Raw genomic sequence first — 14692 nt, 5'->3', positions numbered from 1 at the left:
AGGATTTGTAAATGAAAAGACCTTGTTGGGCAGCTGACCAGATGGTGATCCACTAGAGGGGACTGACAGACCCCAAGGCACTTGGGCCATTCCCAAACTTCTTTGAGATCATCGCTCCAAACCCCACCAGCATGGTCCATGGTTGGCTATAACATTGCCTTGACTTTCCCCACCTCTCTCAGCACACACTGAGCCATCCTTTTGACACTTGTCCTATAAGAGAAAGGAGCCAAGTGCCTCCCTGGGGAGAATGTACTGTCCGGGAGCAAAGAAAATGGGAGCGGAGGCTGCTGTGTCTATTCCCTGGACAAGTTGGAAGAGGGGGAATTCCTTAGGGAGGTGGAGAGGGGACGTGGCTTGGCTCCTTAGAGAAAAGGGGTGGGGATGCAAGAGACTAGTATAGATGCATCATCTCCCTTATTTTTAATTGGGGGTAAGGGGGTGGTACACAGACCTGAAGAGAAACTGAGGAAGGGGAGAGGGCCACCCAGGAGTGAGTAGGAGGGTTTCTGGGTTACATCAATTGAGTTGTCTGTCTGCTTGGGGTATTTACTATGCAAATCATGGCACCCTGACAGCCAAAGAGAGAAGGGATTGGCTGGAGTGCACTGGAGGGGGTGGCTCCTCTTCCTCCATAACTTTAAGTAGGGGCCAGAAAGGTTAGATAAGATGCTCTGAAGAAGCGCACGTTCCCAGTGTTTGCTGCATTTCATCATGCCACAGACCCTCAAGCTGGCGACAAAGGTGTTGCGACTTACTCGCTTGATTCCAGAACTGGGTGTAAAGCTGGGCTTTAAGGGCAGGGAGAGAATCCCCTCAGCCTTGACAGACCTTCCTGGCCCTTCTACCCTCAGCTTCCTAGCAGAACTTTTCTGCAAAGGGGGGCTGTCTCGTCTACATGAGCTGCAGGTATGGGGTCCCCCCACCTCTACCCGGGGCGGTGTGGGGTAGCTGAAAGAGAAGGTACTTGGGATTCAGTTGAGGAGGCAGGCCCCTGGGGAAACATCTTTGCAATTAGCAGAAAGTGAAGGTTGAGAACTTTGGGGGACTGATGGCAATATTTAAACTAAGTAGATAAAAGTTTGAGTCAGCAAAGTTAACCAAGGACTGAGGGGATTTCGAAAAGCAGCACCCAACTATGGGGGTGGGGGGGTGTGCGCGCGCGCACATGTGTACAAACACGTACACACACAATATAACATACTGACCAATAACTGGATGCAGGCTCCCAGGTCTGGAAAACGGTGAGAGGCGTTAATTTAGTGCGTTCAGAACATTGTGAGGGTCAGCGCGAAGTTTAGTCTGCCAAGAGACTCCATCTGCATTGGAAATATCCTGGAAATGTCCCTAGTCCCAGCCGCCACACGAGTGGACTTCCAAAACTAGAATAAAGTGGTCGAACTAGGTTTTTTGATTGGAGGAAAGTTTACGCCTGCGCCCCCGCCCCTTCGCTCTTGCATTTTCAGGGGCTGTGAAGCAGGACAGGAGTTTGTAGTTCTTCAGAAAAGTTCGGTAGCTGATGGTGAAGGGGATGCAGGGGTCTATGATGATATAGACTTCCTCAACTCTTTACCGTGGCAGTCGGGGTTTCAGAGCAAGGGGGAGCGGGGTCTCAAGGTTGTCGCCTTGCTCCAGGTGCAAGATTCTGCCCGCTTTGGCCCCGTGTGGTTCGCCAGCTTCGGACCGGTGCAGACGGTCTATGTGGCAGCTCCTGCCCTGATCGAGCAGGTGCTCAGACAGGAGGGTCCCCACCCTGAGCGCTGCAGCTTCTCACCTTGGGCGGAGCACCGGCGACGTTGCCACCGGGCCTGTGGACTGCTCACAGCGTAAGTCGCCCCCTGAACCCCGGCACGCCCTGAGGCACCCCAGTCTAGAGCGTCTCTCCATCTCTCAATATGCTTCACCTTTAGCTAGCGTCCGCCCCCCGCCAAATCTCCCTACTCCAAAGGATTTCCAAGTGCCCCAATTCTGCGATCTTTCTCCATTGCTAGCCTGTCCTCTCTCCATTTGTACATTTCTGTCCTCATCCTCTCCTCCACCCCACCACCTACCCAGCTGAACGCCAGAAACTTCCCAGACTATTCTAATTCCCCGGCCTCGGTTCCCCTTGGACCTTGCTTTTTATGTTCCTTCGTTGAACTAGGCTGAGGCGCTGGAAGTGGAGATGCGCTCTCCTCCCGGTCCTTGGTTCTGCCCTAAGGGGCTTGAGAAAAGTGGAGAGGGACTGGACCGACTGGAGACGCTCTGACTCAGGGCACTCGGGAACTGGGGTCGCTTGGAGGCAGGAAATGAGTAACTAGGGACCGGACGTGGAAGGAGAGAAAGAGCCTGGGAGAGAATACCTCTGCACCCTGAGGGCGAAAAAGAGTGGGGACAACCCCCTGCCTCGCCTCTTCCGGCCAATGCTGGGTAACTTATGCTCCTATGTACGCCTTTCCCACCTTTCCTTACTCCATCCTTTCCGAACCTCCTCAGTGAAGGAGACGAATGGCAGAGGCTCCGAAGCCTCCTGGCCCCCCTCCTGCTCCTGCCCCGAGCCTCCGCTGACTATGCAGAGACCGTGGACAGTGTGGTCTGCGACCTGGTGCGCCTGCTACGCAGACAGAAGGGTCGTCTAGGAGGATCATCCGACCTCGTACGAGATGTGGCTGGAGAATTCTACAAGTTCGGCCTGGAAGGTAGGACCTAGGTAATGCTTGAGAATCGGTTGTCTCCGCTAGTGTTCGGTGGTTGACCTTGGGAGGAGTAAAAATGGAACGAACTTGTGGGCAGACATTCCCTCACCCTCTCCGGCCTGCGGGGGCAGCAAGGGTGCGCCTTGTTGAAGGCAGAGTTTGTGAAGATTCTCGCTAGGTTGTAACATCTTCTCACAGGCATTGGGGCCGTACTCCTGGGCTCCCGGCTAGGATGTCTGGAGCCTGAAGTACCCCCAGAAACGGAGACCTTCATTCGTGCAGTGGGCTCCGTGTTTGTGTCCACACTACTGACCATGGCGATGCCAAACTGGCTGAACCGGCTCTTGCCCGGACCCTGGAACCGCCTGTGTCGAGACTGGGACCAAATGTTTGCCTTCGGTGAGGTGCCAGGACAGGGTATCCACAACCAGGGGTGCTGGGAACTGAAGAAAGGGCCACAAGGAGGCTCCAGGAAGTCATCCATCACTTTCTTTTCCAACCAGCCGAGAAGCACATGGAGCAGAGGGAGGCTGAGGCAGCTGCAAGACCCGTAATGGAGCCTCGGATTGCGCCTGTATCTGCACCTCACTTGACCCGCTTCCTGTTCCAGAAAGAGCTGCCATATGCATCTATCCTTGGAAACATCACTGAGTTACTGCTGGCTGGGGTGGATACAGTAAGGTCATTTTTCTGCACACCTACTGGCTGCATGACCATGGGGACAACCCTTCTCAGTTTCCTCATCGGTCAAATCAGACTAGTGGGATCATCTGTTCAGCGCTAGAAGGGACCTCAGAGGTCCTCTAGTCCAAGCCCCTAATTTCACAGATAGGGAAATTGAGGCTCAGAGAAGTGAATGACCCAAAGTCACATAGGCAGTAAGTGGCAGCACAATTTACTTTGAGGCTCAAATGATTGATGGAACAGTACTTGGTAAACTTTAAAGTGTTAGGTGTCAGTAACAGTTTTATTTCTGGAGCCCTTATACCTTTTACAGAGCAAGAATACTCCCCCACACTTCTCCCCTCCCCTATGGGTGGTTCAGCTTTGATCACTGAATTCTAGCCTCCTCTGGATCCTGCTGCTAGTTTAGGGTTGACCCCTCCCACATTACTGACTGACCCAAACCCTGACCTTGGGTAGCTAATGTCTGTGAATTCTGGCCTCTCGACTCTAAGCCCTCTTGCTCATGCCCCTCCCAGGTGTCCAACACACTTTCTTGGGCTCTGTATGAACTTGCACATCACCCAGAAGTTCAGGCTGCACTCCATGCCGAGATCACCGGGGCCGTGGCTCCTGGGTGTTCTGCCCACCCCCCAGCCACTACCTTGGCCCAGCTGCCCCTGCTGAGAGCTGTAGTGAAGGAAGTGCTGAGGTGAGAGGGAGAGGCATTGAGGTAAAGTGGTGAGAGATGATTAAGGAGGCAGGAGAGCTGAGTGGGATCCCATAAAAGAATATGGGGAGGGGCAGCTAGGTGGCGCAGTGGATAAAGCACTAGCCCTGGATTCAGGAGGACCTCAGTTCCAACACTTGACACAACCCCAGTTGCCCCACCAAAAAAAAAAAAAATGGGGAAATGGAAAGGCATTAGGAAGATGTCAATCATTCTATTAACAGAGGTGAGTGGTGGGAGACTCACAGGTGGGCAAGGAATATAACCAGAAGCAGTTTGCTTGGAAGACCAAAGAAGTGTCCTCCAGGCACATATGGGGCAAGAAGGGAAATGGAGAGTTTAGGAGAAAAGCTGCTAGTCCTCAATCTCACTTTGTTGTCCTCTTTTCAACTCTATGCATCCAAGACTATACCCTGTGGTACCTGGAAATTCCCGTGTCCCAGACAAAGATATTCGTGTAGGTGGTTATATCATCCCCAGAAATGTGAGTAGGACCAGTGAGATCCTCCTGAATCTATTCCCCATCCCACCTCCCCCTTTCTCCCCAGTCCTAGCCTGAGCCCAACATCTCTGTCAGATCTTTAATCATTCAGGTCCCTGCTCCCCATTCTAAATTCCGTAAAGGCCTCCCCAAAGTGACAGTGCCTTCCATCGAGCAGGCACTCATTAAACATTTGTTGAGTTGATTTGGAGGTCAGAGGAAGGTCGAACTATTTCTAAAGTGATCCCCTAAGAATTCTTTCTGCAGTGTCAGACAGACCTCTTCTGAACCTTTCACTCCCAATCACTGTCACACCTGGCCCAACCCTCTTACTCCTGTCCCTGGTAGCTAGTCCCTCCATTGACTGGTTTTTCTTCTTTTCTCACCAGACCCTGGTCACTCTGTGTCACTATTCCACGTCTCGAGACTCTGCCCAGTTCCCAGAACCAAATGCATTCCGCCCAGAAAGATGGCTAGGGGGACAGTCAGCTCCCCATCCTTTTGCCTCCCTTCCCTTTGGCTTTGGCAAACGCAGCTGTATAGGAAAGCGCCTAGCAGAGCTTGAGCTAAACCTGGCTCTTGCCCAGGTGAGTGTTCATGAGAAAGATTCCTCTCTCCTGGACCTGTGCCCCTCCCTCCCACCTCAGCCCAAGCCTTAGAAGGCCAGATAACCCATTCCAGTTCTTTTAGACTCCTTGTAATGTGAAGATCTCTCCATAAAAGATGCCTCAAGGGATCTCCAGTACTCCTCTTTCTCGGCTGTTATTACCAAAAACAATCCTGTCTGATTCTGATTGTTCCCTAGAAGTGACCCTTCTGTTATTGATCCCCTTGATAGCATCTTTTATTTGATACTGACCATTCCCAAAATGTATCACCTCAATGCCTATGGCACCCTGGATGTTATATCTCCTAATGGTGACTGTGCCCACAAGTACTGACCACCACTTACAGTGACTGCTTCCTCCTTCCCATTCTAGATCCTGATGCACTTTGAAGTTAGGCCAGAGCCAGGTACTGGGATCATCAGGCCAATGACTAGGACAGTCCTGGTGCCTGAGAGAAGCATCAACCTGAAGTTTGTTGACCGTTAATGATGTGATTTATCTCCGTATTTCCTCTCCCCCATTCCTTGATGTAAGAGGGTAAATAGACACAAGTCTTTGAGGTGCCTGGAAAACCCTTTCTCCATCCTCTCCATGGGGAGGAAAGGTGCTTTTGTGCTGAATTGGAGAATGATCAAATCAAAGGCCCTGGGACAGACCTGGACAAAGGACGGGAAACTTCATCTGTTGAGCATGTACTATGCATTTGGTCTAGACCAGTGAGAAGGGTGGAATATTGTGGGCCCCAAGGAAACTTGTTAATTTTAGCCTTAAGCCACATGGAATAAGGTCTCAGGTGCTCTATGATTCCATCCCTTTCTATCCATGCTCTCTGAAACCCACTGAGCATTGGTCATGTAGGCACTTGTCCATTGCCAGTTAAGCCTGGAACCTTGGGTCAATCCCCACCCCAAGATTTTTATCATAGATCACTGCCAACCCAAATCCTGCCCACTCTGTCTTTTTTTGTATTGTGATTCTTTATACATTTGTAATAATACACACACACACATTCTCTCTCTCTCTCCTGCTATCCTTTCTGGGTTTGCTCTCTGCTTTGCTTCCCACTCCTCCAGGTTTAGGGCTGGTAATTCTGAATCTTCCCACCTGCATTGGTTTCTCTGGCACTGGAAGTGACCTGATGAACACTGGGTGGTCTGAGCACCTGGAAGAGTTTGTTACATCACTGACCCAGGCATGTTACTTACTGTCTGCCATGGGAAGCAGCCAAGTCTGGCTTCCTACAAAAATAAATAAATAAAAATAAAAGAGCAGGAGGGCCTGAAGAATCAGGCTTCTAACCAATGGGTTAGACAAATCAAAGAGGAAGAGAATTGCAGGTTTGAATAAAAGTGTTAGGACACCACAGAGATGAACAGAGGGTGTTGAGTAGTTTCCAAAGGGGGAGACCTTTGGAAATAGGATGGTCAAGGCCAAAGGCTCTTTACAGAGTAACTCTCCAAGTCTCTGAGATTATTATTTTGAAATAATCTCCTTCACAGGGCTGACAGAGATCAAAGTATAGATGGAAATTGAGAATGATGGAAGGAATGACAGGAAAAAAGACAGATACATTCATTCATTTGCACAGAGATGATGTATACTGAGTATGGGGCCAAGCAGAAACCCTCAGGCACTGATACAGGAGGGGTAAAGGCTGATTAGGCAGAAGGAATCTCTAATTCTTTGACTCAGTATGCCCCCCAGCCCCTCAGATTCTGGGCACAATTCTCCCCCTTATGATTTAAATATGAATTAACTCATCTTTCTTCTGCAATAAATCTGTCAGTAATCTCTACCTGGTTCTACCCTGCCCCCCCTAAAATAGCCCAGGTAACCAACCCAGTCAGGACTTGCCCACTTTCTTACCACCACCACCCCAATTATCAGAGTATGGATCAAGTTTCACTATCATACTTCCTCATCTCCCTTTCTTCAGCCTAGCCAAAGAAAACCCCAATAGCCATAGCTCAGTGGGAGACAGAAGGATCTCTCTTATCCCAGGCTTTCTGAGAGAGGATATCCATACAAAGTCTATACAAATCCAGGACTTACAAGCTCTCTGCATCATTGCGCAGGAACAAAGATGTGTGTATATTAAATAACACTGTACCCACCCCTATGACTATTCTTTTTAGATTCAAAAGCCTGTGTATGTCAGGACCTTGATCAGACCACAGACCACTTGTGACTCTAGGTTCAGGGTTTTCTCTTCCCTGCCCCCCCCCCAGGTTCAAGTTAACCTAAACCCAATTTCTCATCCCCCAACTCTAGATCTGGAGAGATGCGAGTTCATCCTTAAACCCTCCTGCCCTTCAGCCTGTTGCAGGATTACCCAAAATAGCACTCAATGGCCCTTCCTAGAGGAACAATAATTTCAAAAAATACCCTAATCTAGACGGGGACCCCCTAAATTGGAAAAGGGAATTGTTCTGCCTTCCACCACCAGCCCCCATTGCCTAGTCTCACCCTCAGCCACTCTACTGAGGCCTTTTCTCAGAAACAAGAGGAAAGGAAAAGGCACTGACGCATTTGGCCCAGACTCAGGCCCTGAAGGGCAGTATGTACGTAAGTACTTGTATGTGATTGAGCCTCAATGTGGGGCCCTTACTCACTGGGAGAGGGCCTGGAGGTGGAAAGGGTTTGGCAAATACATCCCCAAACCCTTATGTCTTTGTCTGAGCATGTCAGCAAATGTGTAAGTGCTAGTGGTCACTGTCTGGAAAAACAGCTGCCTTGTGGATGGTAAAGTAAGAGACGAAGGAGTGCAAGTGCTCACTCTCCAGGAAGGCAGAATTGCCCATTATTAGGAAGGGAGCTTTGCCTTAGCCCTCTCCCCACTCTGGCCTGACTTTAGGGATGGGACAAAGAAGGTAAGGGTCTAAGGGAGCTAGTGACTGGGAAAATAAGTAGTGTGGGCAGGAGGGCAGGATGTCTGCATCCCCAAATAACTGAGAATAAAAGGCAAACACTTTTCTCCCACCCAGCTCCCAACTATCCCACTCCCACCCTCTAGCTAGTCTACAGAACAGCACCATGGACAGCACCTAGGTTGGAGCTGGGAGAGGAAGGGGGATCTTCTAAGCTGAAGTCTCAGCTGACCACTAAGAGGTATGGGAAACTAATTGTGGTCAATGAAGAAGCATTTCCCCCCAAACAACCCTTTGGAGGAGGCTCAGGCCTTCCCTAGAGGAAAGACTAACAATAATAGGAAAGGAATGATTTCAACCCTTTAAACTCCTGAGTCCATTATGTAACCTGAATATTCTCATTGCTGATGAATAATTCACTTAGCACCACAGCATAGACCTGAGGGCACACAATCCCAGGGCCTCCTGAATGAGGAATGACCAGGTCTGGTGTTGGTGAATATTTAGGACCAGTCTATAACTGCTACCAGATACCACTCCAACACTATCCTCAGGCAATATCCTCTCACAAATGGTCAATAATGCACATGTAGACCCCTTGGGGAGGAGGGGGCACAATTTGATAAAATTTATAGTAAAAGAACAATATAAAACCTAAACCTGGTGGTTAACACAAACTGCCTGAATGAGCCCAGGTCTAAACTGAGACATGTAATTATTGGAAAGGCAACATAAAGCAGAGAGAGCTGCGGGCCCAGAGGCCATATTCAAGGACAATGGCCAGTATTGGTCCAAGTGAATAAGAATCCACTTTATACCATTAATCACTGAAAATACAGTCTGAAAAGGAGTCTTCTGATCCAAAATGTCTACAGTATAGTTCCTGTCTTCACCCACCCCCCAGATGGAAGTAGAAGTTTTAGGATATCTGATAAAACTTATCCCCAACCTTCATCCCCACCTTATTTCACACTTAGAAAATGACAATAATTTCCCGCATTTATAGCGTAGTTTTCAAAAGTATTTCCATATCTAACACATGTCCCATTACAGAAAACTCCAAGGTATTATCAAAATGCCAAATTGTTTTGATGTTCAGTGATTTGGGATGTAGAATGCAACCAGAAATAAATGCTCAGGCCTTGGAAAACATTTGTCCATTGAGATATTTTCTTTACAATGGGAACTGACCACCATTTCATTGTCCTCACACCAATCCCATGAGGTAGATAGGGAAACTGAGGCATAGAGGAATAGAGCATTGACCTAATTCCTGAGCATGTGATTTTTTTCCCCACCAGACCATTCTAAGCCTTGCCAACTGTATGATTAAAATGAATTATTCACCAGCAAGTGTTTGCTAAACCACTTGGAACAAACCATTATGGGTTGATAGAGAGAAAAAGAGTTAACTTACTAAGTGCTTTTGGGACTTGCAACCTATGTAGACAAAACCTCCCCCAAACCTCAAATCTTCCCACAATCCTCCGACGAGAAATGAGCCTCTATTTGCATATAAATGACTCTTTATGCCCTCCCCTCAAACAAGAGGGGGTAGGGCAGGGGTAGACCCCCCTGCCCTCATGCAGGGAGCAGGAGGTGGATGTACACTAGTCTTATTGCCAGATGCCCTGTGGCCATAGAGTAGGAGGGGTAGGTGAGTTGGTAGCCCCTTCCTCCTGGCACTGGCCCCCCTTCACCAAATCATCCCTGTGGAATTGGGGGGCCAGAGGCTGTGTGAGCTGAGGTAAAGATGATTCTCTCCACTCTATCCAGGGGAAAAGATGTTCTCCCCACTTCCCAGGAGGAAAAGCGGCTATCAATGAAGATCGAAATTTCATCCAGGTGGAATCTTTGCCCCAGGGAAAGATGAGTGATTAGTGGGGGCAAGATATTATCTCCAGCGGTCATGTCAGCATCAGAGATCCCTTGATGCACGGGGGCAGTCAAGTGTGGGAGCAACACCTTGTCTAGGTAGAATCTCCCCTGATTTGGGGAAGATGCTCAGCAGGAGCTGGATCACATCTCCAGCCAGTGGACTTCAGGGTCCTCCTTTCCTGAGAGTTTAACTCAGACAGTGGTGACCCTCATGACAACCTCTCGGCCAGATCGGGAGCTGGAACGGGCATCTGGTGGCCGGAGCTGTCCAAGCAGGTGCAGAATTGTGTAGCCACAGTGCTGGGGCAAGAGCGTCCGGACACGCTGAGCAGCTGGAGGGCGGCCAGTGGCCCCAGGTGGGGAACCTGTCCGTGAGGTCCTGGGGCCTGGCTTCCCTGCCATCCCCCCTCCTGCATCCCCTCCTAGGTCCTTGGTCTTGTCATAGTTCAGGACCTTCCACTGTTGGTTCACTGCTTGCCAGCGTTTGAAGATTCGGTACACAGAAGAGCCCTCATGGACAATGAGACCTGGTTGGGAAAGGGGTCAGAGGTTGGGTCAACTCTTCATTAAACTCAGGGCTGGGGAAAACCCAAACCAGAAATAATAAGAATTAAAAGAGGCATTGGGGTAGAGCAGAAAAATAAGTCTTGGGGAAATCAAGGGCATCTCTAATTGATTATAGCACAGTTAAAGGAGCATTATTTTTTTCTTTTCTTTTGTGTGTGTGTGGGGGGGGGGCAATGAGGGTTAAGTGACTTGCCCAGGGTCACACAGCTAGTGAGTGTCAAGTGTCTGAGGGTGGATTTGAACTCAGGTCCTCCTGAATCCAGGGCCCATGCTTTATCCACTGCACCACCTAGCTGCCCCAGGAGCATTATATTTAAAATAAAATCACGTGGGTTCAAATCCTCACACTGAAATTAATAAGTGTAACCAACAACAAATACTACTACTACTAATGATAATATTTATATAGCACCTTGATATTTGCAAAACACATTACAAATATCTTATTGTATTCTCATAATACCCCCTGGGTGGTAGGTGCTATTATTATCCCTACTTTACAGATGAGTTAACTGAGGCAGAAGAGATTAGGATTAGACTTTAGGCAAGCATTTTATTGTCTCTGAGTTTCATTCTCAGTAAATTGAAGGGGTTGTATTAGACAACCTATAAGGTCCCTTTCAGCACCAGCTAAGATTCTATGATTCTTCTTTCAAATTTCTTTAAGCTAGAGGAAAGAGGATAATTAATTCCATATCAGTCTATTATCACTTCTTATTAAGTACCTACCATACAGGGTATTAAGTACCAGTATGTGAAGATTATATAGAGTTTAGGTGTAAAAGAGAGATAGTTCAGATAAAACATAGTTCCTAAAATCGCCCCCACCCCCGTGTATAAATTTAAAGGAACCTTGGGGACTTTGGCATGTGGGACTAGGTGGTCTCTCACCAATGCAGACGACATCCATAAAGCCGTACATGCCATAGCAGATCTGGAAGAGCAGGTCCTGCCGCTGCCATTTGGCTGATGGACTGAGAGAAGACCAGATGAGCCAGGAGATGCTGGCAACAAGGAAAAGGGAGCCCAGGACAATGGCCGCAATCTGGACCTTCTCAATGACTGTGAGGGAGATGGCTTGCCACTAGAAAAGGAAGATGTTTTCAGAGGGACACATGGAGACATAGGGTCTTTCTGGCTACAGAAAGTGGGGTCATGATAACAAGAGGCAACCAGGATAAGGAGGGCCTCAAGGACTGAGAACAAGTCAGGGCGACAGGGTACATGTTGCAGAATGACACTAGGGAAAGTGCAGCCAGGACTGGCTTGGGGGGGAGGGGGGGGCTTCCCTCTGTACCTCTCACCTGCAGTGGGTTCTTGGTGCTTATTGCCAGGACCTGGTACTTGAAATAGCAGAGTTCACAACTCCAAGATCCCCGCTCACTGATCCATCGGATGAGGCAAGGCTGGTGGGTACAACGAACTGAACCATCACACCGACATGGGCTCAAGAGCTCCCCCTAAGGGTAGGGAGAGGAGGAGGGACCCAATCACCCATCACCTCAACTGGATAGAGAGGAGATCCCGATTTCACCCCCTCCCCAGGTTAGAAAAACTCTCAACATTAGAGATCCATATCAGAGATTCAAATTCAAGACCCTCAATGGAAACCATCCATCCAGGACTGAATGAAGAGCACACAATAAAGTGGGGAGGAAAATCATTAGATTGAAAGCGATTGTTCCAAAATCAGAGAAACCAGAAGATAGAAAGGAGTTGCATAGGGACCCAGAACATCTCTTTTCTTGGAGCTTTGGTGAATGTTGTTTGTATAAACCAAGGAGATGAACAGGGTCTGTGGGTAGAGGGAAGCTATAGTGACTTTAAGTAAGCATCAGTCACCACCCCTCTACCTCCCACCAAAATAATCTTAAAACACTTTACAGATCCTGCTGTAATTCAGAGGATTCTATTACTGTATCTCCATGGGATTCCAAAAGAAATCCTTCATACCAGACTAGGTCTGCCCTCAATCAGGGAAAGGAAATTCCCTCTGAGCACTTAGGGATAACAATCCTCCCCTAACCTTCCCCCTGCTCCCCCTTTATGGGGAGCTCCCTCCAGAACACTTTAAACAAAGAATAATCTTTGTGTGAAGAAAAGAAGTTGATGACTTTAAAGCAGAGAATCTCCCCAAAGCTTAAAGATGCTGAGGAATAAAGGGAGCATAGGTAAGAAGCTCCAACCCCTACAACCAAGGCTAGCTTTTCAAAGACCAACCCTTTCCTCTGCCTCCATGAAGGCTGGCCCCTCCCACAGCCTATAGAGATAGTAAAGTGTGGAGAGGTGGGGACCAGGGACAGTCGGCTGCTTTGCCCTGACATCTCCCCACTCCCCAAGCCAGCTTCCTAGACACACAATCTCTCATCCTTTTCTGGGCTGTCCGACCCCTAACTCCAACCCACCTCTAGGCACCATCCCAGCCTGGCTTTTCCCTAGGTCTCCCTTACCAGTTTCTGGTCCTGGCATCCCCCAGCCATTCTCTCAGGCCCCCTTCCTTGGTCTCCCCTCTCCCAGTCACATACTCCAGGCTCCCTGATGTTATCCCCTTTACCCTCCATCTTCCTTGGTCTTCCCAGCTGGGTCCACCCAGTGCTCCCTGTCCCCCCTCCCCTTTTCATCTCTGGTGCCCTGCTCCCAGTCTCCCCAGGCCCGGGCCTGACCTGCTCCGGCCCCTGGAAGCAGATCCGGCACTGGGGGGTTCGGAGCCCGCTGTCCAGGCTGCTGCTCAGAGACAAGGAGTCCAGGCCGCCAGGGGCAGGAGGTGGAGGCGGAGGAGGCGGCGGCGGGGGTCCAGCCCGAGCTTCCTTGTCCCCCGGGCCCCGGGCCCTCGGCTCCGACCCGTAGTACTCTTCGTCGTCGCCGTCGCTGTCCCGGGCCGAGCAGCCGGCGAAGGGCCCCCAGCCGCAGCCGGCTCCCCCGCCCCCCCGGGGCTGAGGCTCGGGCCGGGGCCGCCCCCCGCCCGTCAGCACCAGCAGCTTCAGCTCGTTCAGGAACATGCGGAGCCGGGACTTAAGCATCGTCCGGGCGCCGGGAGCCGCGGGGGGAGGGGGCCGCCGCTCAGGGGGGGGGCGCGGGGAGGACGGCGTCGGGGGGTCTGGCCGGGGGAGGGGCCGAGGCCGAGGAGGGGGCGTCGGGGGCGGCGGGGCCTGCGAGCTCGGCTCAGCGCTGCCTCCTGCCCTGCCCCGGGGCTGGCGGCCCGGGGGCCATGGCCAGGGTCCTCTAGGGCGCGGCGCCCCGCGGGGCCGGGGCTGGAGCGGCCCGGGTCCCCGGGGTCACGGGCCCGGGTCCTCTTGCGGCGGGGCCGCCCCCCATCGCGGGCCGCCGAGCCCCGGCCCCGCTCGGGCTCCGGCTCCGGCTCCGGCTCGACCCGTCCGCTCGGCCGTGGCAAATGGCGGCTCCTTCCGGCGGCGGCAGCAGCAGCGGCGGCGGCGGCAGAGACCCCCCCCACCCCCACCCCCCGGAGCGGCGGGCTGGCGGCGGGCGGGGAGAGAGCCCGGGAGCCGGCGAGGGAAAGAGGGAGGGGCGGGGCGGGGAAGGGGAGGAAGGGAGGGAGGGGGCCGCGGCTGCGCATCCCCGCCCCGCCCCGCGCGAGCAGGTGGCCCCGGGGGCGGGGGCGAGTGGACCCCGCGGACCCAGAGGCCGGGCAGGGGAGTGGCCCAGGGTACGGGCTGTGGAAACCAATGAAGGAGGGTGAGGGTGCGAGGCTGCGGGGGTGTGTGCAAGGGAAGAAAGGGTTCCGGGAAGAGGAGTGCGTGCGCTGGGGCAGGGTGCAAGAATGTGTGTGAATGTGTACGCGCGCGTGTGTGTGGAAAGGATGGAGACAGGTAAGCGGGCTGAGGGGCAAAGCGGGCATCCTTTTTCCCCATCTCACATAATCAGCTGCTATAATGGGTTAAGTAATAGCCACATACCCACTCCCTCCAACATACTGCCCCTTCTTCTTTAAAGGTCATTAATTCCCCTCTAACCAGCCCAGGGCGTCTCCTCCCCAACCTCGTGTTCCTCGGTTAAGCCTTTGCAAGCTCCTTGTCTTTACCTTCCCTTCGCTAGTCTGTGGGAAAAGGGAGTCTGGGGAGTCCTTTCGGTCAAACACACTGGGAAAAAAAGTAATTAGTAAAAGAATAATTAACAGAAGGACTGAGGGGACAGAGATAGGGAGGGGCAGGCAGCAAAAATCAGAGCTTCCCGATGGAGGGGAGTGAATTCAATAATATAGTTTG

At 51.3% G+C, this 14692-nt stretch overlaps 2 protein-coding genes across 2 annotated transcripts; one reads left to right on the top strand and one right to left on the bottom strand.

The window, feature by feature from the left end:
* The first annotated feature begins 32 nt into the window (after positions 1-32).
* Positions 33-8680, top strand: LOC122728354 (25-hydroxyvitamin D-1 alpha hydroxylase, mitochondrial). Its single transcript, XM_043966889.1, has 9 exons — positions 33-909; positions 1636-1826; positions 2476-2678; positions 2874-3074; positions 3179-3351; positions 3878-4050; positions 4474-4552; positions 4939-5136; positions 5530-8680. The coding sequence occupies exons 1-9, from the start codon at positions 715-717 to the stop codon at positions 5641-5643; spliced, it is 1527 nt and encodes a 508-aa protein (XP_043822824.1). The 5' UTR covers positions 33-714; the 3' UTR covers positions 5644-8680.
* An 852-nt stretch (positions 8681-9532) lies between these two features.
* On the bottom strand, positions 9533-13636 carry MARCHF9 (membrane associated ring-CH-type finger 9). Its single transcript, XM_043966887.1, has 4 exons — positions 13133-13636; positions 11774-11929; positions 11361-11553; positions 9533-10429 (listed from the first exon to the last, which is right to left on the bottom strand). The coding sequence occupies exons 1-4, from the start codon at positions 13487-13489 to the stop codon at positions 10095-10097; spliced, it is 1041 nt and encodes a 346-aa protein (XP_043822822.1). The 5' UTR covers positions 13490-13636; the 3' UTR covers positions 9533-10094.
* Positions 13637-14692: the final 1056 nt, after the last annotated feature.

The sequence above is a fragment of the Dromiciops gliroides genome, chromosome 5 (genome assembly GCF_019393635.1).
Source record: "Dromiciops gliroides isolate mDroGli1 chromosome 5, mDroGli1.pri, whole genome shotgun sequence".
NCBI classification, from domain to species: domain Eukaryota; kingdom Metazoa; phylum Chordata; class Mammalia; order Microbiotheria; family Microbiotheriidae; genus Dromiciops; species Dromiciops gliroides.
The sequence above is the reverse complement of the archived record's forward strand: the minus strand, read 5'-3'. Positions and strand labels throughout refer to the sequence as shown.

Bases quoted from the DNA above. Each gene is read 5' to 3' on its own strand.
- LOC122728354 (XM_043966889.1), top strand. From the start codon at position 715: ATGCCACAGACCCTCAAGCTGGCGACAAAGGTGTTGCGACTTACTCGC. The intron at 3,352-3,877 runs GTAAGGTCATTT...TGCCCCTCCCAG, and splicing joins TGCTGGCTGGGGTGGATACA to GTGTCCAACACACTTTCTTG. The intron at 5,137-5,529 runs GTGAGTGTTCAT...TTCCCATTCTAG, and splicing joins TAAACCTGGCTCTTGCCCAG to ATCCTGATGCACTTTGAAGT.
- MARCHF9 (XM_043966887.1), bottom strand. From the start codon at position 13,489: ATGCTTAAGTCCCGGCTCCGCATGTTCCTGAACGAGCTGAAGCTGCTG. The intron at 11,554-11,773 runs GTGAGAGGTACA...TTCCTTTTCTAG, and splicing joins GCACCAAGAACCCACTGCAG to TGGCAAGCCATCTCCCTCAC. The intron at 10,430-11,360 runs GTGAGAGACCAC...TTTCCCAACCAG, and splicing joins TATGGATGTCGTCTGCATTG to GTCTCATTGTCCATGAGGGC.